We start from the raw sequence: 25,470 nt of genomic DNA, 5'->3' as shown, positions 1-25,470 counted from the left end.
TCCAAGACCTCATACAACTCAACAGTTCTCTACTGATGCATCTCTTTGCCTTTTGTATTTCAGTGGCAACACATGCCTTAAGGCTATCCATCTATTTTTCTACCAAGTTCTACCAAGAAGGGTAGAAGTGCCTTTTTGGAGCTCTTCCAAAGGCTGAATGACTGCCTTCAACTGAGTTCAAACTCAATTTTAGGACTGTGGACTTCAAAGCTCTACATGTTTTGAAATGAGTGCAAGTAGGAGGTACAGGTGTGCCAAAATAATTGACTAATCAGTACAGAAATGTAATGTACCTCTGCAAGTCCTCAGAAGCTTCCACAGTCTTGTTGGCATCTTCAACAGCACAAAATAAAAATTCCTCCTATGATTCCGAAGAGGAATACCAGCATAAAACTGTGACAAAAGGCATGGGGGTAGAAGCCTACTAAAAGGCTTCTAAGTAATGTAGAAAGACATATTTGCTTAAATCCATATCCACAGGAAACATGCTGTGAGAGCTTGTTTGAAAGCAAGCAGTTTTAAGGAGTTTCATGCATTCATAACCACTGATGGATATACCCATTATGTTTCCCAATGACCAGCTCTCAATGGTCCTTGCATTAACTCTCTAGTGTTTTACAGAACAAGACTCTACTGCAACACAGCCTCTGATAGAACAGCACCTTTGATGTTCTGACAAACTCAGAGACCAGTTTCTTTCTGGGCTGTGCCTTGGTAGAAGGAATGCACTTACAGTGTAATTTTGAGGGGATAGAATTCACCGAAACAGTTTATTTCAGAACAGGGCCATGCCTCACTCCTTCTTGAAAGCTATTCCCATGCTATATTTCAGTTGTCAACTATTTAGTCTGCTTGAAGAAAAAATAAGAAAGCATTTGGTCAATAATAGGGAATGTGCTCTTTAAAAAAACCTCACAGGCCATTCTATCAAAACTGCAGAAATGACGAGCAGAAGAAAATGATATCCAGTCTATGAGTAAAAAATGAAAAATTCTAACCCAGAAGGAGAACACTGCTGAGAAAGGTGGTCAAATGAGAACAGGAGGATTTGGATGGGAAATGCCATACAGCTCCATGTAATCACAAGAACCTGTCACTAAATCTAAAAATGGGGGGTTGGAGAATGTATGCAAGAGTTTCTGGCTACCAAGAGTCAAAGGACAATTCCTGTTGCATGCCCTTTTAACACTATGAATTGCAGGTAGGCAGGTGAGCATGGAGTCCTCCATGTATAAGCCATTATTTTTTTCCATCTGTGTGTACATAATACACAGCAGTGACTCCCTGGCCTTTTTAGGCCCTCCATGTACCCCATTTCACATCCCAAAAACAGCTGTGTGTCAGGAGGCTCTTCAAAGGCATCAGTAAGACACTCAGCATTGTTTCCTTCTCTCTAGTGGTGTTTTGTTATGACAAGAGTATTGGCTGATGGAATTAGTATGCTCTAAAAAAGCCTTTGTAATAATATATTTCATTGAAATCTGAAGTGCATCATACTGAGATAATTTTTTCAGAAGTGGGAATGAAACAAAGACACCGACATGGGTATTAGTGGATAACATTGTGAAAGTTTTGATCAATATAACACTCAGTTTCCCCACAGACCTCCAACATTGAAGAGATAGATTTTCAGGAGGCCTTGGTTCTTGTTAGGGCTCATCAAATAAGGAGGCAGGCTTCCACAAAGGAAGAGAAAATACAGAAGGCTGGAAAGTTGGGTGGGAGCAGCAGGATAATGAGCGTCCTTGGCTATCAGATCATTTGGGTAGAAAAACTTTATTTAAATGTCTCAGTGTCGCCTCACACTTCAGAAGAACAGTTAAGTGTTCCTGAATAAAAGAGGAAGGAAGAAATATTTTTGCTAGTTAGGAATATGTATTTTAATATAACATATTTTACATACCATGAAAATACCACAGGAAAATACTACACTAGATTGGAACAGGCTGCTCAGGGAAGTAGTGAAGGTCTTTAAGAAATGCGTGGATGTGGCACTGAGGGACATGGTTGATGGGCATGATGGACATGGGTCAATGGTTGGATGGGATGATCTCAGTGACCTTTTCCGACCTTAACAATTCTATGATGTTTATTGATAATTTATGGTGTTTCTTCTGTGAGATGGTACATTATGGTAGACATTTGTCAGTTTACATAGGAACCAAAGTCAGTGATGGTCTGTGTTGAAAATTATGTGATGAGCTTAGCAACACCCAAAAAGTATAATGAGAAAGTTTTAACAGGAAATGCAGAGAAGATACGGGCATATAGCAGAGTTTCTGAAACAAATTTACTTGTTACTAGGCACTTAAATTAGAGATCATAATTGTCAAGATAAAGTCTCTACCTTCCTTAATTTCCAAATCTTCTTTGAGCTGAAGAGAGAGGCATTTCTGTGGGCTGCCTGCATCATCTTTCTGCTGCTACATTTGGCACATACAGTGTTAGCTTGGATCATTTTTAAAAGTCATGCAAGAGATAATACAAGCATGCTTTGCTCTTAATTGAAAATGCAAATGACAGTGAAACATTTAGAGCTCTAAAAACATAAAAGATGGAAAAAAATAAACCCATTCATGTTGCATAAGATAAAAATAATCTCTAACCTGATATGTAAGTTAAAGTATTTGTCAGGGTGTAAAGCACATTAGAAGGATGCAAAGAATGAATTGCAGTGTGTAACATTTCAACAGAGATGTACCTGGAAGAAAAGTGGGGTCAAGTGTGCACCTTAGCTGAACCTCTCAAGCCTGAACTCTCCAGTCAAGGAAAGAATAGTAATCAAAATCCTCTTTGCTGTTTTTTAATAGGAATGTGAGTAATGGAAGAGGCTGAAATCCCAGGAGACTCCCACTGGTAGACACGGAAATTATCTGGATAAAGAACAGGCAAATGTGCTTCAGTGGGGCACACAACTGCAGGCCAGGGAAATGGAGCAGTGGTAGTGCTGCATGTCCACCCACCTCTACCACCCTTGTCACCTTCTGGGTGTGGTGACCTGCTGTGCACTGAATTAGTTGGGTTGGACGAGATCTTAGAGCCCATCCAGTTCCAATCCTCTGCCATGGGCAGGGCTGTCACTCATCAGCTCAGGCTGCCCAGGCCTGGGCATCCAATCTGGCCCTGAGCACCTTTAAGGAGGAGACATCCACAGCCTCACCACCCTCTGAGTTACTCTACTTTCCCTCACTTTGCCCAGAACTTCCCATATTACTTGCAGCCACCATTTGGCCCATCCTTCCTAAAACGCTGGGCATCAGGAGGTCTGCCTCGTGCAACTCTCATCTTCTCAAAGACCAAACAAAGAGCCTGTGTTCACTGAAGCATGTAATTTGTAATTTATGGTAAGCACGCAAGTTGGGTTTTGGTCACTCCATCCAAATGAAGTGCAGAGGTTTCCAGCTGTACAGGTATTTCCTTTCTCTCTCTTTCTCTCCCTCCCTCACTCTCTCTATTTTTTTTTTTTTCCTATATATATATATATTTTTATTTATTTATTTATTTATTTATTTATTTATTTATTTATTTATTTTTTTCTGAGAAAACATGAGAGTCTGTGGGGGTTTGAGGCAAACCGATCAATTGGCTGGAAAGGATTTTGAATCACGGCAAACCTTTGCTGACCCTGGGTTGAATTTCCAGTTTGCAATAAAATCCGTGCGTTTCCACTGGCTTCGGGTTCTGTTGTGAGCGTTATATCGCATCTCCAATTACAAGCTGCTGCCTCAGAAAAAAAAAAAAAGAAAGAAAGAAAAAAAAAAGAAAAAAAAAAATTTGGAGGCAATTGTACTTTATCAAACAAAAATCTCAGCACTGGTGCTTGTATTTGTTACTCCAAATGCTTTTGAGGGTCCTAAAGTCCAGAAGCAGGCAGGCTGCTTTCACGGAATGCAGCCCTCACTGCATGGCACATCCCAGGTCTGGGGCTGCCCAGGTCTTGCTCAGGGCTCGCGGTCCTATATCTGCACGCAGATCTGGCGGAAAGGTCAGGTTTTATTACGCGCAGGAATAATGGTGCAAATAGCAATACTGTTTATTACAATTTCAATTCCGATCAATGAGACTTCACCGGCACCACGAGCTTGACGAGTGTTGCCAAAGAGAAGGGAGGGAAAAAAAAATATCCCGCCTCGAAGACACAGCCTGCCCGGGGGACGGCCAGAGTGCAGCGCTCACAGCCCGATCCACAACGCTGTTTTAGAACGAGGAACACCGAGCGAAGCACACCCGGCTCTGCCGGACTTTCCTTTTGCAAACAGAGCCCGGGACCTCCCAGACCCGCCGCCCCTGCCCCGTTCCCCCCGCACCGCCAGCTCCTGCCTTTCCCTGAAGCCGTGCCCACCCGGGGGGCTCGCAGAACGGTGCCCAGAAGCGCCGTGCCGAGTGGAGTCGAGCTGAGCCGCGCCGAGCTGCTGGGGGACACGCAGAGCCAGGCAGCGCCGAGCCGAGCCTGGCAGCGCCTCGCTGAGCCGCACCGTGCCGTGCCGAGCCGAGCCTGGCAGAGCCTCGCTGAGCCGTGCCGAGCCGAGCCGAGCCGGCGCTGCCCACACGCCTGCAGCAGGAGGCGCTGCCGGGCGCCGCTACGCCCGCGCCGGGGCCGCGGGCCGGAGTCCCACATTCCCTGTGCCAAGTGCCGGGGAGCGGGGGTTGGACGCGCGCTCGGCTCCTCCCTCCCGCCCCGCTCGCCCAGCAGCAAAGTAACTCCGGAGGACGAGAGGAGCCGGTGCTGCCGCGGTGCTGCGCCCGTCGCGCCGCAGACGGCTGCCCCGGCGGGCGGGCGGCCCTGGGCACGGGGCTTTCCCGGGCGGGAGGGCTGGGCGAGGCGAGCTCCGCCCGCCGCCGCGGGCCGGGGCAGCCCGGGCCTCTTTGGGAAACTTCGCGGCAAGTCGGCATGGGCAGGGGGGCCGGCGCCGCGGCCTCGCTGCCGCTGTTGGCGGCGCTCGCTCTGCTGCTGGCCGGAGGTTCGCCCGCTCTACCGGGAGCGGCCCGCGCCCAGCTCTCCGCAGGTGAGTGAGCGAGCGAGCGGGGCCAGGTGAGGGCGGGAGGGGGTAGCGCCCGCGGGCGGCTGCCGGACCCGGGGTGCGGGGTGCCGGGTTCGTCTCCCGTTCCCGGGCTCTGTGGGTCTCGCGGCGGGCTCGGGCGCCTCGCGGAGTTCCCTTTCTCCTCTCCGCCTCCCGCGGCCGCCTCCCTCCCTCCTTCCCACCCTCCCAGGTGGCGTCGGTGCTCGCGGAGCGCCGCTTCCCCGCCGAAACTTTTCGCAGCGCCCCGCGTCGCTGCCGCCCGCTGCCCCCTTCCAAAAACAAAAAAAAGAACAAGAAAAAAAGAAGAGCGAGAAGGGGGAGGGAAGGCAGCACGCGGGACCGGCGTCTGTTTTGTTTAAAGCCGCCGACGTTTCGCCCCTTTCTCCTTTCCGCCGCGGGGCTTTGCGGGGGGCGCTCGGGGTGGGAGCGGCGGGGCCGTGCTCCGAACTGTGCTCTGAGCCCCTTGTCGCTGCCGGTGGGTGGGCTCCTCGGTTCGTGCCGGTTGGAGCTGTGGTGCGACCGTGGGTTTTGTTCGTGGTGCGAAGTGTGGCGGTTTGGCTGAACTCCGTGCTTCGTTCTTTTTCACAGTACTTGCACCGGGTGCATCAATTGGCCAAGTATCAGGAACCTGTTAATGCAGGACATTGAATTGAAAACTTGAGCTCAAAAGGTGCCACTCATAAAAGTACACACGCTCTTGAGACCTGGAAGAGCAGATTTTGTAAGGGATTTTTTTTCTTTTTTTTTTTTTTCTTTTTTTTTTTTTCTTTCTTTTTTTTCTTTTTCCCTGGTGCTATCAATTAATTTTTAATTGAGAAGTTTGAGATGTGTCATTGTCAATTAAGAACTGTGCTAAAGCAATAAGATAAGTGATGCTGCTGCAAGCAGATTACATCCCTCCTGTGCGGCTGCCTTGGGTGCCCATAATTTAATGTCTGAGTATCAGAACTGTGCGGTTACGTAAGCACCTACAGAACCTTCTGCCAGGCAAGGGACCTTCACTGTCTGTGGGACGACTGTGTTTTAGGAGCAGCTAAAATGAAAGATGCCAACTTCGACAGCGTCTCTTCATTCAAAATGCTCTGGAATCAGAGCAGTGGTTTGCTTTACTGTAATTTGTGGGGCTAGTGTTAAATTACGTAAAGGTTTTCCTACAGGCTTCTACACTGGCAGAAGAAGAGTGGGAAGTTCTGATAACTTACGTGCTCCGTGATATCTTATGCTGAGATGTAGCATGTATAGCCTTTATTGGAGCTGAGAGTACAAGAAGGCAGCTTTGTACCTTGGGGTATGCATTAAGTAAGCTGAGAGGAATGCTCGGGGTTGCTCTGACCGGAGTAGGTGAAGCTTGTCAAAGAGTTGGACAATCGTATCTAGGAAACATGAGATACGGTTTTTGTGCAGCTTGTCAGCAGCTACAGACTGGTTTCTATTGGCAAGCATCAAAAATACTGATATGTTGTGCTGTCAGAGGGTTATTAATTCCAGACTAGGTCAGACTTCCTTGAAGGTTTGGAGAGGTGGCTTTGTCAGGTGTCGATGCTTGCAGTGTGTTCAGTTTAAGTGAGGTGTGATACTCTGACACTGACTGGATACATTCAGTGTCTTCATGTAGAGCTGTGCTCTGCTGAATGCTTACTTATTCTTGGCTTGAAGGCTCTGGGTTTAATAATTGTGACAAAGGCCATTTTTGTTCTACATTCTGAACAAGACCCTGAAGCACTTTGTTTTGTGTTTTGTTATTTTTGCCCATTGGTTAGACATCAGCACCCACCCCGGTATCAGTGGATGCAGGGCACAGAGGTCGGGGTTTGTGTATTCATTCCAGTGGGGACCCCACTGCAGCCTATGAGGATTCCTACACACAGCACGCAGGAGTATCTGTTTCCCTTGTAGTGATCTCTTGTCTTTTAGCAGGAGTGATGCATCTACCTCCCACTGTCTTCCCCTGCTTTCCCACCTTAGTGCAACAGCACCTGGATTTCCATGTTAGCCTGAACTTGTCTCATTTTCAGCTTCCTTTTTATTCCTACTGTCTGAATTGCAACAGTTTTAAAAGGTGCTAATTTTTCATGTTAATTAATGAAGATATTAATTCTGTCTGGACCTTTCACATATTTTTCTCTCACTGTTAATTTGATTTTTATTTCCATTTTATGATGCTTTGCACCACTGTTGAATGGTGAACATCAGCCAAATCCAGAATTCCTTGTATAAATTGGTGTATTTATTCAGGGTCTGATCAAATGCCAGAGAACAAAGTTGGCCTTCAGGAGCGTGCGCGTGCCGGAGCTTGGTTAGCTGCTTTCCCTCCTAACAGATTCCATGAAAGCAAAGCAGAAGGCGAGAGGAGGAGTGGCAGCAAGTTAGGAGAAGGAACAAGATGCATCTTGTAATTTGTTGCTGTCTCAAAAATTGCACTTCTGTGCTACCTCCACCCCCCCTTTGCAAGCAGTTGGAACACTGTCTTTCCCCCCAGGGTTCAAAAAGGGAAAAGCAGACAGCTTCCCTCTGCCCCTCGCTCCCTCCAGAGCCCAACGGTAATCCACTGTGTTGTGTTTTCCTGCTCGCTGTATATCATTGCTTTACACTGCTTCTTTCCCTGACCCCTCAACTTGGGTGCGTGCCTGTCAGAATCTAGGCCAAAATGTTTTGGCAGCGTGCACTTTGTTGAAGTCTGGCTATTCCTTATATAGCACCTTCTTTCATCTGTGACTCCTACAGTTCGATAGAGAACAAGTTCAGCTTGTTTTCACAACTCGAAAATTTTAAGCTTATTTTATTATTATTTTTTTAATATTATTTTTAGCAATTAAAGTGTTTTCAAATTTTGGGAGAAAAAATGTTTTCAGTAATTTATTTATTTTTTTTTTTTTAAATGGTGCCTGCTTGTCAATGCATTCATTGCCTCATAAAGTATCTGTGAAAGTGTATGGGTTTATTTTTACTATTAAACATAAGATCCAAGGATAGAAGTCCTAAAAAAGAGTCAGCCTACCTGGACTTATCTAAGTGTGGTGTTTAAGACCATAGGGGTAATTAAGGATAAAAAAGAGGTTTGTATGTTTTACAAGTTCAAGCCCTTGATTTGAGTAGTTTTTCCTCACGTTCCCTCATTCAGAGTACTTACAAATGAACAGACAAGAGTAAATGTTTCTCAATTAGCAATACACACTTTTTCCACTGATACTGTAAACTATTTCTCCCAAAGACCAAACGTAACTATATTGAGAATTTGATATTATGAAGCAGAAAACATTATTTTTTGTAAGGGTTTTGTGGTTTAATATATTTACACAGAAACACACATACCAAATCACAATAAGCGCATCTGTTTTTTATTTCTTTTTTGTATTTGTAATCGTGTAGTGTAAGAAATTAAGCATGCTTTAAAATTCTTTAAAAATCCTTATTAAGTGGTTAAACTCAAATTAACCTTTTACTGCCAGAACAACAAAAGTCACTTCAGTCATGCTTTATTTTTGGATGTGCTACAACTTGCAAGTGATACGCAGGACGCACTCGTGCAGGTAGGCGTGTATGTGTAAGAGACTTCTCAGTGGCTTTTTTTTCCACCAAGCTGTTGAAACGTATTGACAAATTACAGCGATGATGAGTGGAATTAAAAGTGATTTTCTCACTTCCGCCCCCTCCTCCCCAAATGTTTTACTTTCATTTACATGTTCATCACTCTTCCATGAGAGACCACTTGCTCACCTCTATTACAAATATAAAGTGCGTATTAATTTTTGAAGTTGGAACTTTCATGGGAAAATGGACTTGAAAGCATCCAGAAAACATAGACTGTACAAGCCTTGCTTAGTCTATTTTGTCTGAGAATATCATGGCAGGGCTTGATTAATTTGTGTAAACAGTAAATCTTGAACCAAGCACTGTTTTCCAAGTACTTAATATCTACATTAGGTATTAAAAAGAGATAAGGGGAAAGATGAAGAAATCCGTAGAGGTCAGTGTCCGGTCTCTAACACTGGGCACTCTGAGGAGTGATATGGGCAAGGTTAGTGGCTTTGTCTGGTTGCTGTCTGTCCACAGAGACAATGTGTTGGTATTCAGTGTCATTAAGTGGTTTCTTGGAACCATAATTTTTCCTAGCAACATCTTCAACTTGTGTCACTTTGAGCATTCACATCATTTAGTGAAAAGTAATCCATATATTCTGCAGAAAAGATACAGTCCTTTGTTTATTTTGAACACAGTAGTTTTGTTTAATATCTCACATCTCTTGTATTGAAGAAGATGGTTAATAACTGCTCCCAATTTATTTTCATGCCATGCAGTATTTTGTAGTGTTCCACTCTCTCTCAACTATTCCTTTTCTAGTGTGAAAAGTGCAGTTATAGCTGTTTGTTTTAAAGGTACTGTTCCACCTAATTTTTCATCCCTTATCAGCTTTTTGTTCCTTTTCTAGTTCTACTAAGTTCCTTACAGTATCTAAGGCAAAGCTGCCCAATGGATTTATCTAGTGCTTAATAATGATTTCTGGCCTTAGTCATATCATAATCATTCCTGGCACATGCTTTGCCTCCTTGAATATTTGTACCACTACTGGTTGTGAGCTGAGACTTTCATGAAACTATCTGGTTCACTGCTAAATAGATGAGAGCTAATGGTTTAATGATGGTCTGTGAGGTGGCTATGGCATTCCCAGCAGGTGCTCTGGGAAAGGGGACAGTCTCTTTGAGGGAGTGAACTTCTAAACAAGGCTCTTGAAGGACCTCTCGTGTTGTGTTTGGGAGACTTAATCTACATAATGCTGCAGATTTTTCTCATCTTCCTGAAATGCTTGTAATACAAATGAGATAAAAGTAGTTTATCCTCTTATGTGAATGTGTTAGCAGTATTTTGATTAAAATACAAAGATGTTGAATAGTGTTGTCTGGGTATTGACTGGAGTCTTTGTATTGCCTGTCTATAACCTCCTTAGCTGGAAAACCTTTGGGTCATCTCATCTCTCAGGAGTTGAGTATATCACTAGGCATCAGCTCTGTTTCACATTAGCATCTGTTTTGGGGAAATCCCTACTCTTCCTTTTGCAGCCTAGCTTGCATTGACTGTGTAATAGGAAGCCTTCAGAACAATTACTTTAGCACTGATAACCAAGTGAATCAGGACAGGGCTCGTGTTTTCGTGTGCTAATAGGATGTTGGCTGTCATCATTTATTACTGTAGTGGAAAGACGCCTTTGTAGGGCTGCTCCCAGAAGTGTGCACTCAGATGTGGAGCTTCATTTTACCATCCTCAATCCCATTAAACCAATTAAAGTTACTGCTGCCACAGAGAGGGGGGAGTTTCCATCCCTTGAATAGCTCTTGGGTCTTAGTGTTGGATCTGGCCACTGTACGGCCTGCATGTGAGTTCATTTAGCTTTATGTGCAAGTTCTTGGAGGAGGGGTGGCATTAGTTACCTTTTGATGGTTGAGTTTTGCTTACTTGCAGATGTGCAGCCTCATCAATCTGATGTATGGGAGAATGAGGTGTGGTAGTGGGGTGAATTGGAGTAAACCGATCATGCCTTCAGTCCCATTGATTCTAGGCTGTGCCTGCTGTGTGGCACTTCATTTACCCAAGCAAGTGAAAGGAGGAGGTAGAAGAGCATAGGCTGCCATATACTCTTTCTGAAGTCCCAGGAATTAGGCTGGATGAGGGCAGCTGGGACTCTCTGTCTCTTTCCTTGACACACATCTTTGGATAAGCAGGGTGGAATAAGTACAAGACTTAGGGGAGATGACACCTATATAATACCAACCTAGAATTAGAAAATGTTGTGACGCCCAGTTTGGGGTGTAGCAGGAACTGGTTTAAAGCCTGGTTCTGCAGTCTCAACTTTTTCCCCTCTGTAATCTGTCCTTCTTTTTCCCTGTATGGGCTCTCTTAGTGACCTGCTGTGGCAGCAAGGGCAGTGCCTGTCCTTTCCTGATAGGCTCTAGCTCCTCTGATTGCATGGGGCTGTGCATAATTTGAAATAGAAGTTCACATTACACATGTGGATGTCAGTGGAAGAGGGAAAATAGTCATGATTTCTGCAGGCCGAGTGGAACTGTTACAAGAGTGGTAGATGACATCAAAAGGAACTTTGTCTAAGCTTACTGCAGAACTGCTGCAGGGTTTTGCTGCACCTGATTTCATAAATCAGAAAAATCATAGAATCTCAGACTGGTTTGGGCTGGAAGGGAGCTTAAGGATCATTTAATGCCTCCAAGGATGGAGCATCTACAACTGCTTTGAGCAATACATTCCAGCACCTCACCATCCTCTGAGTGAAGTATTTCTTCCTACTGTCTAACTTGAATCTACTTTCTGTAAGCTGAAAGCTGATATCACTCGTTCTGTCCTTAGAATTTGTGACAGAGTCCCTCCCCATCTTTCCTGTAGGCTCCCTTTAATTCTGGAAGACTGCAGTAAGGTCTTCCTAGTGTTTTCTTCAGGCTGAACAACACCAGTTCTATTACCCTGTGCTGCTTCCTGGTGAGCATTGACTATAGTTGACTTTATACTCCATTGTTTAAAGCTGTGGAAAAATATTATTTGAAGCCATCTGTAGTCTGTGCTTGTTGCATAAAGACTGTTTTTAATCTGCTTTGTCGTTCTGGATATTAAGCTACTCAATAGCCATTAAAGTTGTGGAAGTAATCTTGCAATAATCCATTATAAGGAATACTTACATCTTTAAGAAGCTTCTTTTGGTTGACTGTGTATCTTATATATTTATCTGTAAATGAGCTGCATTTGCTTGTTCAAAGATACGGTAGTCGTGGTGTAAAAGCTAAGTATCATTCAGTGAATTTGAAACAACAGAAGTTTTTATGCTTGCTTTATGTACTGGTGTATCATTTCCAATAAAGCTGGAGTTTTTATTAACAAATCTCTACATGTATTTCACTTGGGAACAATTTATTCAATCTAATCAAATCCCTTTTGTGATTGCTGTCACAGCCAAATCTTAGACTGACAGCGCTTGCACTGTCTTATTTTAAACAGTTTAAAATATTGGGACTAATATATTACATTAATATGAAAACAATGAACTAATGAAACAGAGCTGTGGTGTGTTTTATCTGAAGAACTGCAAATAAAAAGTTCTGCAAAGTTTTTGATTAAAGTAATTTCTGTTGTTGATACAGAAAAATGGCTGTAGAATTGGGTCTCTGCAGGGGGAACATGACCTTAAAACACTGTGTTGGTGGCCAGGAATTTGAATTGCTCTGTTTGTTGAAACATCTTTAAGATGTAACTATGTATATTCTGGAGTGTAGCATGATGGCGGTTGGAACTAGATGGTCTTTAAGGTCCTTTCCAGCCCAAACCACTCTTGTGATTTGTTTCTATGACCATATCGCAGTGAGAACTGCTACGAGGTAATAACATGACACATAAGTGATACAGTAGTCTCCAGTTAACTGAAATCCGAGTTCCCTTATATAGAAATAGTAAGTGTTGGCTAATACCAAAAGGAAGGAGGGCCTCCCTGAAATGACAGCCAACCATACAGCCAGCAATGGGGTGACCTTGTACTGCTGTCAAGGAGAATAAGATATAACTTGTTTTCCTGCAAGCTTAAAACTTAGGACTATGTAAAGATTTTTTTCTGGCATAGCTAGGTTTTGTTAGTATGTTCGTGTGTGTTCTTCAAAACACTGCCTAATGTAAGGGATGCAAAACAGGAACAAAATCAACAACAAAAGAAGAGTTTTAGGTGTGGATGAAGCCTGAAGAAAAATTTCTTCTCTAATAGTCCAGAAAAAAAGAAGAAGAGAAAAAAAAAAAAAATAGTATTTCTCTAGCAACATGCATCAACATGTAAAGGCTTGCTTTAAGGCAGGAAGTACTGTGTGTTTGTGCATTGATTCACTGGGCATTTCTTCTGTCTAAGAAAACGGTACATATTTGGAATTGTTTGCTGATTATGGTAATGTACCAAGTATGTGCTTCAGTAAGAGATTCAAGAAATTTCAAAAAAGAACTTGAGAAATTAGTTTCTTGAGGATTGGTGCCGTGAAGATTGAGTTCTGTATTCCACGCTATGAATAATGTGAGGTTATTTTTGTTAGCCAGTGTGCGAAAGATTGCACCCTTCAGTTTGCCAGAATGTCATTTACTTCTGCTACCATTTATGAAAAAGATGTGATTACATACATTAATTGGGTGGCAAAAGAAGCCATTTCTCAACTACCACATAAGGATCTTAATTCAACTGAGTTATGAGGCACTGCTGTATATGCTTCGAAAGTGAGTTTTAATGCAATTAAATTTTGGCTTGTTCATGCTAATTATTACACACTGGTTGCTATATTTATACTGAGGTGGAGTTGTACGCCTTCTTTTATGTATAAACACTCGTTCTGTACCAGTAAAAGTGACTGATGAATATTAACTAGAAGAAAGAAGTGTTATGAGGAACAAATGTCGATGCAGTTGAAGTAAGTGCTAAACAGCTCAGAATGAAAATTTGGAGTGGATAATTGACTTCTTTAAATCTTGACTTTTTTTTCTTTTTCTGTATTTCCAAATACAACTTGTATTTATGTCTTTATTTGTGAATCCTATCCTAGCATGTGTTAGAATACCTGTTGCTATTTAAGGCTATAAGTAATAAGGAAGACTATGTTGAAAATCTGAATCTGTTTTTATCTTTGCTACAGCAAAAAATTAAAGGCCTGCCTGAGACTTGCCCTGTAGATACTTGTTAGAAAAATACTCCAACTTGCTACTTCATTGCTTCATTGTATCTGTATCAGTTCTAGTTGTGTGCCATGCTGGAGTAAGATCAAAATGTGTCAGTGTCTTGGTTCTCCTTGTGTTACCCACTTGCCTGTTCACTGTGTGTACAAAGGCGCTTATCAAACATGAAAACACTGAAGAAATTTAGCAGAGTTCATGGCTTCATGAAGCAAAGATAAGTTATCAGTGCTGACTGCCGTCACAGTACTTAGAATGCACAAATTGCTAAAACCTACTAATCCAAAATACCAAAGGCAGTTTTATATTTTGTTCAACTTCTCATTCCTTTGAAGACATGCTTTTATATTTGTGGAAGAGATTTCTTCTGTTCTCTCTCAGATAAGCGTGCTGAAATCCAAATGTTGTGTATGCTTTAGGTAGACAATGAGTAAACAGATCAAGACATTGGTGTATTAACTTCTCTGCTTTTCATCTGATGTTTTACAGAGGTGGTAATAATATTGGGTTAAAGAATAATAAACAACAACAAAAAAATCAAATCCAGTAATCCCCTAACCTTTTCTCCACCTTCCTGGAGAAAATAGTATTGGATTCTTCTGTTCCCACTGCTCTTCTCCTCCCCCATTTATTTATTTTTTTCTGTTTAGTATCCTGGACTTTCCTTGCTTTTTGCTGGAATGTCGTGTCTTTTTGTGCTATAATTGAAGGGAAGTGAGGTGTATACAGTTCCTTACTGAAAAATGATTAATGAGTATAAGCACCCTTAGATCTTTCAACGTGCTTGTATGTGCCCCTCCTTTTAGCTGTTTCCCTGTGTCTCTCTGTTCACGTGACAGTATATTCTTGCTTTCTGTTTTTCAGGCTTGAAAATTCCCGATGAGAGACGTTCTTTTTTTCACAACAAAAATGTCATAAAGTGCTCTTTTCAGTCTTTGCCTTATTTAATTCAAAAAAGCCACACAAATATTCATTTTTGGAGTTAGCTTTTACAATCAATCCATCATGACCTAACTTGTGAAAGTACTGAAAATTGCTAGCTTATTCCACAGGCTTGCGAGCTCTTCAGCATATGAATGCTTGGTGTGTGAGGCCTTCCTTAGTGCAAAGGTCTATTTACATTAAGTTTCTTGCGTTTGTAAGTCTCTGTGGGCTGGCTCTCACTTTCCTTCCTACCTCCCCTTTCAAATAAAATGACAAATTAGTAACATGTCTCAACCCTCATGCTTTAGTATCCCTGCTCCATACATACATAAATATGTAATGTGTGTGCATATATAAGTGTGCAATAAGGACAGCCTATTTCCAGGTGAGGGTGAAACCTTCAGTATGTAATGCTGGATTTCTATGTCAGTTGAAACAAAGCTAAGTGATGAAAGAGAATGTGATTTCCCTGGTAAACACAGGCTGAATGGATGGGTGTAACATGTAATCCAGTATTAAGTTAATTTTTCTACTTGTGAGTCAGCTGAAACCTGGTGGTGAGAAATTGTCAAATTGCTTTTCTTTTCTTTTAATATTAATTTAGTATTTTGAAAACAGTTCTGTCACCAGTTACTGAGTTCAGATGCTGTTTAGCTTTAGTATTTTATTTTTTATAAAGGTAGTTTTCATTCTTTGATATGTCTTGCATGAGTAAAAGAGGTTGTGTTCTTAGGGGGTGTGTTATTCTCAGAACTTATTTTTCCCTTGTTTGCTTTGAAACGTTCCTTTGAAATCCCTGTGTACTGGTTTGGTGAAGTACTACAGGGCAGGCTAACAGCTCTGTCTGAGTCATGTTTACGCCATGAGGTGCTTCCAGGTCTGCAGTTATTTCTAGGGATGAGTGAGCTCCTCTCCCTCGTATGTACCCTCTGCCTGTGCAACAGCAGTTAGCTGTCAGGCTCAGTTTATGGGTTGTTCTAAACATGCTGAATTTAGCTGTACAAAACAGCTTTTTTGGGGGATGTATGTTGTTCCCTTTGGCTCACTTATCTGAATTTCTTTGAGTTTATGCTTTGAATGTGCAACTCTTATGTTGATTTATTGGCGTTTCTGTCAACTGTTGAACAAGGAGTTGCATGAAGTGATCAGCATTTGGGAAGGGCAAGATTATATTCTCACTGAGAGAGGCTGCACAGATGTTCTTTATGAGCATCCTGAAGAGGGGAGTTAGTGTACTACTTTCAAATTGACAGAAACCATGTATATGAAAATCTTAAGCTTTTTTTTTTTTTTTTTCTTTTTTTTTTTTCTTTTTATGGGTTATATGATGAGGCTGTGAACCTGAAAGAGTAGCATTTGTGATTAATAATGGCATTTGTAGACCTTTAAAATACCAGAATAATCTGTTGGATAGTTTTGTGTAGTGATGGTATCCAGATGCTAACTATAAACACTTCTGTCTGCTTCCTTGAACGCAGAAGTGAAAATGGGTATTAGTTTGAGTTTTGTGAAAGCATTTTGGTCATATATCTCTTAAAACACATTTTCTTCACTTGCTACCACGTGAAATAATTCTTAATTAATCTACTACTATTATTATTATTATGCAGTCTTATTCTGTGATGCTAAGAGAATTAGAAAAAAAATCTGTTTAATGGAAGTGAATGTGTGAATGAAAAAAATCCTGCACTTGGATATGGAGCATTTGTATTGTTAGCTTAAGTGTGAAAACGTTAGGCAACTAGGAAATGAAGCAAATGCCAAAGAAAATGCTCAAATTTAATTAGTTTGTGTATTAGTCCCTGGAGGCTACAAGAACGAGTGAATGAAGCTGGTTAATGTTTAGTTGTCTCCAAAATGAAGTCAAAATTTGATTCGCCTTTGAGGTGTGACTGCAGTGCTGATGTTGATGCATAATGGACTTCTAAAGTTTGAGCTGAATGCTGTTCTGTTGGCACTGCATGGGTAGTGCTTGTAAAAGAACTGTGGTGAAAAATCATTTTTTACAATTTCATGGCCTGAATACCACTTTGAAAAGTGGAGAAACATATTAAAATCTTTGCTTTAAGGAGAGGTATAAATACATTACTCTTCTTCATCAGAATGTTGTAACCAAAATAATTATTTTTAGTGGATTTCAGCCTAGGGAAGAGCAACTGCTCTTCTATTTGGAGGGGAAAAATAAAGGTTCCTGGGATCACAGCTGTTTAAAAAAAAAATAATGAAAATCTTAAGCCATGAAGATTCCAAATCCTCTTCTGTATTGCTCTGAGTTATAGCAGTGCTTACCTTACGGCTGAGGAAGGAGTCCTGGGCTGGTAGCAGTCTTGTAGCTGTGGTAGTAAAGTGCAAGGTCCGAAGAAGGAAGTGCAGTTTTAAAAGTGGCAGTTGCAAATCTATTGCAAACGTCTAAGTTTTGAAGTTTCTTCAATAGTGTTATGTAGAAAGTGGAATGAGAACCAAAGGAATTCAAGTCCATGCTGCTCTCTTGTTTTTGATTCTGTAGGAATAACTCTTGTTTTATCTGTAAAAGGAAAATTCCAAACCTTTCTGGTCATGCCATGTGTTGATTCTATTGCCAGGTTAAACAGAACAGAAAAACAAACAAAATGTGGTTGCATGTAGGACTATACTTTCTTACCCAAGACCTCATTTTTCAGGCTCCCAGCCGCAAGTCAGGGGCCTTTGGTAATGTTCTTGGATATCTCCCCAGTTCTTCCTTTCTTCTGGTCAGCCTTTATTTTCCTGGTGGTTTTTTAAACTCCCAAATTTCAGTATCTTTGCCCTCCAGTTTACTGTATTAAAAAGAGCTTGTCAGGGAGGTATGCAGGTGAAAATGACTCCTCTTTGCTCTCTGAGTCTTTTCTGAGAATTTCTTCATCAGAGACAACTGTCCTTGTCACCGGACCATTCATGCCTTTCTTTACCATCTTTTCTCATCTATTTGTTTACATTATCCCAGATACAGTAATCAAGCATCTGATTGAAGTTACATTTGTTTGTGTTTCTATTGAAGAATTAAGAAAGAAAAACAAGTGTGTGGCCTGACTGTTTAAGCAAAATGGAGCCTTTCTATATAAAGGATTACTTCGGCTATATTTAGGCCAAAGGAAGCTGGTATTTCCTATTTCTTTATACTTTTGAGGTTCAGAACCTCTTTTTTTAAAAAAAAAACTTTTTTTTTTTTTTTTAAACAACATTAAGAACAATAATGTTGTAATGAATGAGTTGTACAAACTGAAAATTTCTGTCTGAAGTTTAATTGAGAGGATTTGCCTTTAGCAGTGTATTAGATAAACTACAAATGATTGCATCTTCTGTATAAATGTTTAGTAATTGATGTATGGCTCATAAATGGAATCAGTGGCTGTTGGAGGAATGTGTTTATAGCTGTTAAAATATATAAATATTCTGAGCCTCCTGGGAGTACTATGGTTTCTTTTATATGTGATTGATCAGTTCACCGAAGACAGAGTAGTTTGTTCTCAGACACTGTTTACAGATTCTGATATGATGAAAGGCTATAACACCAGGAGATGAAGCATAATAGGAAGAAAAGATACTGCTAATGGAGAAATTGTCAGTGTTTGAAAACTGGCTAATGTATTACAGAAGATAGTAGCCTAGCAGATGGTCATAAGATCAGTGTACAAGAAAGTAAATGCACAGTATATTTAAGTGGACATCAAAACTTGGATAAAAGTTGTGAACTGTGATACAACTTGGGTTGCTAAAAGTTTTGAATGGAAGACTCTCAAAATGTGCACATTCGAGTAAGTGGGTAAATTCCTTTTTTTAAATATAAGCTTTTAACTTGATTGCCTGTGAATGGAAACATTTATGAAAACATTTTCCAGAGACAGAACAAGGTTGCTTGGGTAGGGTTGTTTGCAGTGCCTTTTTGCTCTTGAGCCTTTACAGGCTGCAACAGAAAGAAGACAGAAGGATCTGGGCAGTTTTATCTGTGACAGAATTTGTCAGGGCAGTTCTGTTTTGATGCTTCTTAGAAAGATGGGCTGGATTCACCCTGGCTAGTAATTGGGTGCAGTTGATGCTGGTGGTGAAGCTGACAGTGCTGGGAGACAGGAGGACCTCAGAATCATTGAGTGTGCAAGTTATTTCAGATTAGATAGTCTTTTCCTATGGGCAGAATGGATCTGCTTTGTACTGGAAGTTTTGCGGGGGCAAAAATGTTGTGTTCCTAGAGTTCTCGTGGTGTATAGTTCATTAACTCCAACTGACCTTTCCTGTGAAGTGTCAGTAGACTTCAGAAGCAGAGCCTTTGTCTTGCTCTTTTTTGAATGAAGGGGTCTTGTTTATGTGTGCAAGAACTGCTTTGAGAAACTGATGCTTCGCAAATGAAGGCTGTTCACTTTTTCCTGCTGTTTTCATTTATATTGCTAACTTAGGTATAGCTTGTTAATGTTGATTAGGTAGGACATTAGGAGGACTTTCTGCGAGAGAGTATATAAAAGTCAGTGAGACCAAAAATAATTGGAGAGGGCTCTTAAAGAGCTGTAGAATTTCTGAAATAATGTCTCTTGCCTTTTCTACAACCATGCATCCATATGTGCTTTGAATTTAACCATTTGGCTGTTGGGTTTTTCAAGTGGTGATGAAAGGAGAGTTAGTGATGCATATGCATTAATTGGGTAAAGTGGAAGTGCTGATGTGTTCAAGGCTGAGGAGCAAACCTTGCAGGGAAAATTGGAAGCTCATTTAGATAGTGAAATTAAATACTCGTGCAGTGTTCTGTATTCAGTGGGAAAAGTGAAGAGATACAGTCTTAAAATGTTTGAGGCCAGACATAACGCAGCCTTCAGATCTCTGGTTCTGTTTTTCTCCCTTGAGATTCTGCTGTCCCTTATGAGACTAGTGTTGGAGAGGCCTGAAATCCTTCAGTCTCACACTGGCTATGTGAGGAATGCTTGTACTGCAGCCCTTGTTTTGCAGAGGTAGGACTACGTGCCCAGAGACTTTACTGTTGACGAGAAAGTGCATGTCAAGGCATTATATTTCCATTCTGTGTGTTCTGACTTCTGGTCTGTTACCTGACTGTGTGACTATCCTGTCCTGAAACAGGTGAATGAAAATTTGTATGAAGAGAACTGCACAAAATTAAGCCTTGATGAGAAAATTAATCCCTAATAAAGTAAGCATTTGCAGTACATCTGCAAATAGGTGTTACTGCCATCAACACAGTCTGTACTGCAAGAATTTTGAGGAAAATGATGATGGCTGAAAGGGACAAAATCAGTAGTTTTCCTGTGAAAATCTTTGTGAAGAAGTGGAGGAGGGAGAGGGACTTGTTAAGAAGAGTGAAGCAGAATATATTAAACTTGAAAGAGGAATATAAATTACAGGAAATTAGAATGAAAATAAGAATTGACCGGAAGAGAGGGAGCTGTGCGCTAGGGCCAGCTGAGATGTCTGCCCCTATAGAGATTAATATCTCACTATGCATGGAGACTCTGATCTGGAAATGAGATTAAAACAAGAATTGACCAGAACTGGGAGATGAACCATTGCACCTTCACGGAGGTGTCCACCCCCATGGAGATTAATATCACACAGAATGAGGAAAATCTGATTTCGAAAGAAGATGAACAGGCATTCTCCATACTGAGGGGTTGATCTTATACCACATGCATAGTAAATAGCCTTGGCTCTCAGAGTCTAATGCTCTGTTGTCAGATAGATTCTTCTGAGGTCATTTGACCATTTTACTTCAGCAGATCATACGCTAAACTTAGCACCAAAACTATCAAATGCTTTGCAACATTAACAAAACAAAATATGACGTGTTCCATTCTCCTCCTATTTAATCCTGTTTCTTACACAGTAAGTAACAGGCATATCAGGTTTCTGCTTAAACAGTGAAAGATGGGTGTCATTATTGACATATGAAACAGTTCTTTCTGCCTTTGTCATTTTGACAGCTTCTGGAAGAAAAAGTTTGAAAAGTCAGATCTCTCTTGGGGAGGAGGCAAGTGAAAACTTTCTGTAGTCTCTGTTCTCTGCTGGAAAAAAAATGCATGATACAGTTTCTGCTTATTGCTAAGGAGATCTTATCATTAAAGGGAGGTGTGTGCTTATGTTTAGTTTTCCTTAAAACTCATTCTAATTCCTTAAGAATGCGTTCCTTTGACACATTGCATGCAGAATGCCTTCAGAAATTGACTTCAAGCCAGCTTTTATTCAACATTTTCTTATGGTTCATACATGAGAATCTGGTTAGAAATACATATAAACTGAAAACTGGTGCTTTTTTTTCTGCTTTTTTTTTTTTTTTTTTTTTCCCCATTTGCCTTTTTCTTTAAGTTTGTTTGTTGGCATGTCAGTTTATGGTCTACTGCCAGTATTAGTGATCTTACAGAACAGTTGTAGGTGAGACATTCAGTTGTACTTTGGGGAAATAGGGAGACCCATACCCTTTCATTCTTGATGCCAGTTTTGTAATGGAGGATGACCAGTGCTCCTAACTGTTTCTGACAGGGATTGACCATTTTTGAAATGTCAGGGTTAACCAAGGGAGCTGTGATGACTCTTCCTCTTAGCAGGAGGAATAACTTGTGCCTGGATACAGGCTGAACAGTCACTGACCAGCAACCCTGCCAAAAAGTGCTATAGGTACCTGACTGACAGGCTAGGTTCTTTTGTGAATGAAGTGGATGGCATACTGCAATGCACTGGGAGGGGTGTAGACAGCACACTGGGGAAAGCTGTTGGCCCCTCTGCTCAGTAGTGGTGAACTGTTTTAGTGGGTATTGAGGCTTTCTCCTCCTCCCTGGTCAAGAAGATTGTGAGAAAATGGGGGTGTTGAGAAGGTGATGAGAGAAGGGCTGGTGTGATGGACCTGGATGGTGTCACTTGTGAGAGCTACCTTGTTTTAGTTTTCTAAAGATAAAGAGATGGATGATCTTAATGATGATTAATTAATGAGGGATGGTTGACCTTAAAAAAAACTCTCAAAGGGCAGTTAGGAAAATGGCAGAGGTGAACTGTTTTGATAGCAGCAAACAATACAGCAAGGGCCAGTTGCCACAAATGTTAGTTTGCAAGACTCAGATTTGATGCTATGAAAAATCCCTTGTGAAGGGTGATAGTGTAGAGCATGCTTCCCCAGGGATCTCTGTGCTTGGAGAATTTCAAGTCTTAGACAAAGCCATGATCACTGATGTGATAGTGACAGCCCTGCTTTGAGAAGGTGTTTGGCCTGGACAGCCTTTAGAGGTGGCTTAGAAACACATACTTGATTCTGGTAGAGTTGTAGTCTACTGTTTTGTGACTGTGAGAACAGGCTGACACAGGCTGAAAACTTTACACCTTGGCAAAATGGCTTATTGGTCTTTGCTCCAAGCAGAGGGATTTTATTTTTCATAATCTTTGTAACCTTTACTCTTTCTCTGAACAGTGAAACAGGATTTTCTTTTTTAGATTAAGAGATACAACCCTTGCTAGCATGTTATTAAAGAGATTTCAGGAAAGTTTTGCTGCAGAAGGGAATGGGTAGGCAGAAGTACTTCTTTAAATTCTATTTCAATTTACTTTGTTTTTCTTAAAATTGTTAATTAGGCAGTCATTCACAAGCTTCTGTTGCTCTGCAAGCTGAGCACAAAGGCAACTGGAATTCAAAGTTGAACTGCTTGCCTCTGTTCTTTAGCAAGCGAGTTAGGAAGAGGATATCCATCCCCAAGTATTTCCATATGATTTCCACAGTTCCACAAAAAAAAAGTGTCTTTCAGTTGTATTCAATAATACTTGTTGAGGTGAAAGCTGTAACACTAGTTTAATCCTTGGCTTTTTCAAGAGGTGAGAAGCTGCCTTTCCTGCAGTCTTCTTCCTGGTGCAGCAGTGTCTGTAGAGACATCCCATCTTGCCAGATCCAGCTTCTCTATTTGATGTGGCCTTTTTTCAAAGCGTAGGTGAAGGTCACTTGTGTGTGTGTAACAATAAGGGTAACTAATTCAAATTAAAAATGAATTTAAAGTAGTTTAGTTAAATCATGTTAAACTTATGTGTGGGTTGCTTTCATTCAGTATTAAAATGACATTAAAATTCAGTTTAGTGTAATTCACCTTAGGAGTGGATTAGCTAAATTGGATTAAAAAGTGGCTACACGAGTTTTTTCAAAGTAAAACATATGTCTTTAGAGTTGATTCGACTAATTTTCATTGTGTCCAATATGTCATCCTAGGGCACACATAATGCATTTTGCTGAGATGTCAATCTACATGATAGTGTATGCATCCAGCAAAGCAAAGAAGGGCTGAATCTTAAACCTCAAGTCACTGTTTAAATTGAGATCCTTTTTTTTTTATTTTTTTCCTCTCTCTATCTTTGCCTGTTGGGAAGCATCTGAAAGCACTGTTGAAACTTCCTACTCAGTTGATCAGGGAGGTACAATTTTAGCATTATCTGACTACCTTACGTCAGAAGAGAAATGAACTTGATACATTTTGCTTATTCATGTTGAGCTGTGTAGGCTGTACAGCTTTCAGGACAAGGCTGCTCTTCAGGATATCTAGGAACTGTGTATGAAGGCACATAATCAACAGAGCAGCAGTTTAACTAAAGGTATGGGTTCAGCTGTATCATCAGCAGTACCTTGTGTCTTCACTGTACATTTGTTCAGAAAACTTGATAGGGCTACAGCCTCAGAAGTAATTCAGACAAATAAGTCATTGCAGGGCTCTAATGATTTTGTTTGTGGCAATTTGAGAAGCTGGCATCCTAGACTGCCTGCTCTGGTAAGCCCCAGCAAAGCCTGACCATGGATCTCAGGGAGGGACACTGGTCCTCTCCTCCAGTTTGCAGCCTGGCTTCTGCTGTAGATGGTCACAAGTAGTGTGCAGGGCTGTGACCTCCCCCCAACCACCTTTTTCCTGCTAAGGAGAGGAATTAACTCCGCTGGCTGCTTTAACCAAATCCAGTGGGAGTCAGAGCATTGAGTGCATTGTGTTGGCAGATTCTGGAAGAGATTAGCATGTTGTCTCCTTGAAGCTCTGCTCTGAAGTTGTTATAGGAAACCTTCTCTTAGTAATAAATAATAATAAAATCAAGAAATGCATTGCTGCTTACTAAAGAAAACGTTCCCCCTCTCCCAATCCCTTCACTAAATAACCCATAAAATAGCACCTTTGTGTGAATTTTATATGATGTATACTAATATATGAAAAACAAACTTTGTTCATGTTTTCAAAGCTTTTGGGGTTAATATATTAAATAAATATGTAAGATTTGGAATACAAATCAACTTGTCTTTATTGGTTTTAATTTATGGTAAATTGAGTGATTTTTGCAACATTAGAGTTTACAACAGGCAGTTCTGTTCAACAAGTATAGTGTGTGTATTTGGATATATACTTTTAATATAAAGGAAGCCCCTTTCATTCCCACTGTTAGGCTTAACCATGGATTTGGTATTTTACAAGGTAGTAATTTCTTGCTTAGCTGCCTGATGACTTCAGTCACTAGCTCGTTACCCTTTGCTAATTGGAATCATAGCTAATACTAGTAATTATTTCACAATGTATTTTTTTTTTTCTCAAGTGGAAGCATTCAACTTCTGTTCTGCAATCCTAAAAATACTGTCCTTATACCAAAACTGTGAGCTGTTCCTAGAGCAACCAAAGCTTCAGCATTTCAGATGTGATCAGTACAAAATTTTACACCATATAGACAATTTAGTGTGGATTCAATGCAAAGTTTTAATGTGCAAATAAGTAATTTTGACTGCTTAATGTGTTGCTTCGTGCTTAACTGGAAGATTAAGCAAAGGAGAAGTCTTAATCTATTATTTTAGCTGATACAAAATTCCTTTGTGGTATTCATTAAGATGCTTTCTGCAATGGGATGCTCAGTGAATGTGAAGATCACTATTAATGTTGTGAACACTGCAAATAATTGCCATATTTATCATATTTACCATATTTGGGGCAAATCCATCAAAAATGCATTCAGGCCCAGGCTGCATAGGTTTGATCTTTGAGGGCTTTGTCATTGCAGCAATTAGAAAAGAATGAGAAGCCCAAGAACGAAGCTGGGAGATTTTTCTTTAAAAATAAGTAAATAAATAAAAAACAGCATTTTTTTGCATAGAGCTTTGAATCCCATTTTCAAGTACTGGCAGTGTTGCATCTTGCTGAGCATACTTGAAACTCCTACAGTTCTCTGGAATTTCTGGGGAAATGCTTCAGCTATTGAGGGTATTCCTTGCTTATTCCTTTTTCATTGGTTGTGCTTAGAAATGTTAAACTCTGTTCAGAGAATACTTCAGGATGACCCAAAGCAGTTAGAATAATTTCTGTGGTTTCCGGTTAAAGCTTCTCATTTTTGGTTAACTATTTTGAATGAAGCAGAAATTCTCAAGCTTTTCAGACTGTGTAAAATGACATTGAATGCTGTGTATAGGCTTCCAAGTTGCTAGTGGAAACTGGTTTGTTTAGAAGAATGTCGGAACTAATTAAATTAAATTATGTGTGGTTTCGTATATTTAAGAGTGCTATGTGCAGGATCTGGAGCTTTTTCCTTGCTCTCTGCAGTGGCAATGTGTGCTGCTTGAATGAGTTGATTAACACTGCTGGCACTTCATGTAGGAAGAAAAACCTGAGGAGAAATTATGTTCAAGTGGGTAGCTGGATGCAATATGATACCAGTCTTTAAATTCCTAGAGTCAGATTAGTATGATCTGTTTTATTCTTACAAATATGGGCCTTGGGGCTTTCTTCATTGTCAAGTGGTACGCTGAAATCGCAGTTCACTGTGGAGCTGTATGTGCTATGGATATTGTGTACTCCTAGCTGAAGGAGGAGGGGGAAAAATGAGA

The 25,470-nt window shown here is 40.8% G+C and overlaps 1 protein-coding gene across 15 annotated transcripts in view; it reads left to right on the top strand.

Annotated features, from left to right (window-relative positions):
• Positions 1 to 4,801: 4,801 nt before the first annotated feature.
• Positions 4,802 to 25,470, top strand: part of PTPRK (protein tyrosine phosphatase receptor type K) — a 384,844-nt gene continuing 364,175 nt past the window's right edge. For all 15 annotated transcript variants that reach the window (XM_072333871.1, XM_072333868.1, XM_072333872.1 and 12 more), the window contains exon 1: positions 4,802 to 5,006. In XM_072333871.1, the coding sequence (XP_072189972.1) occupies positions 4,892 to 5,006 (115 nt within the window). In that variant the 5' untranslated portion in view covers positions 4,802 to 4,891. The remainder of the gene's footprint in view (positions 5,007 to 25,470) is intronic.

The sequence above is a fragment of the Excalfactoria chinensis genome, chromosome 3, assembly GCF_039878825.1.
Source record: "Excalfactoria chinensis isolate bCotChi1 chromosome 3, bCotChi1.hap2, whole genome shotgun sequence".
NCBI classification, from domain to species: Eukaryota; Metazoa; Chordata; class Aves; order Galliformes; family Phasianidae; genus Excalfactoria; species Excalfactoria chinensis.
The sequence above is the reverse complement of the archived record's forward strand: the minus strand, read 5'-3'. Positions and strand labels throughout refer to the sequence as shown.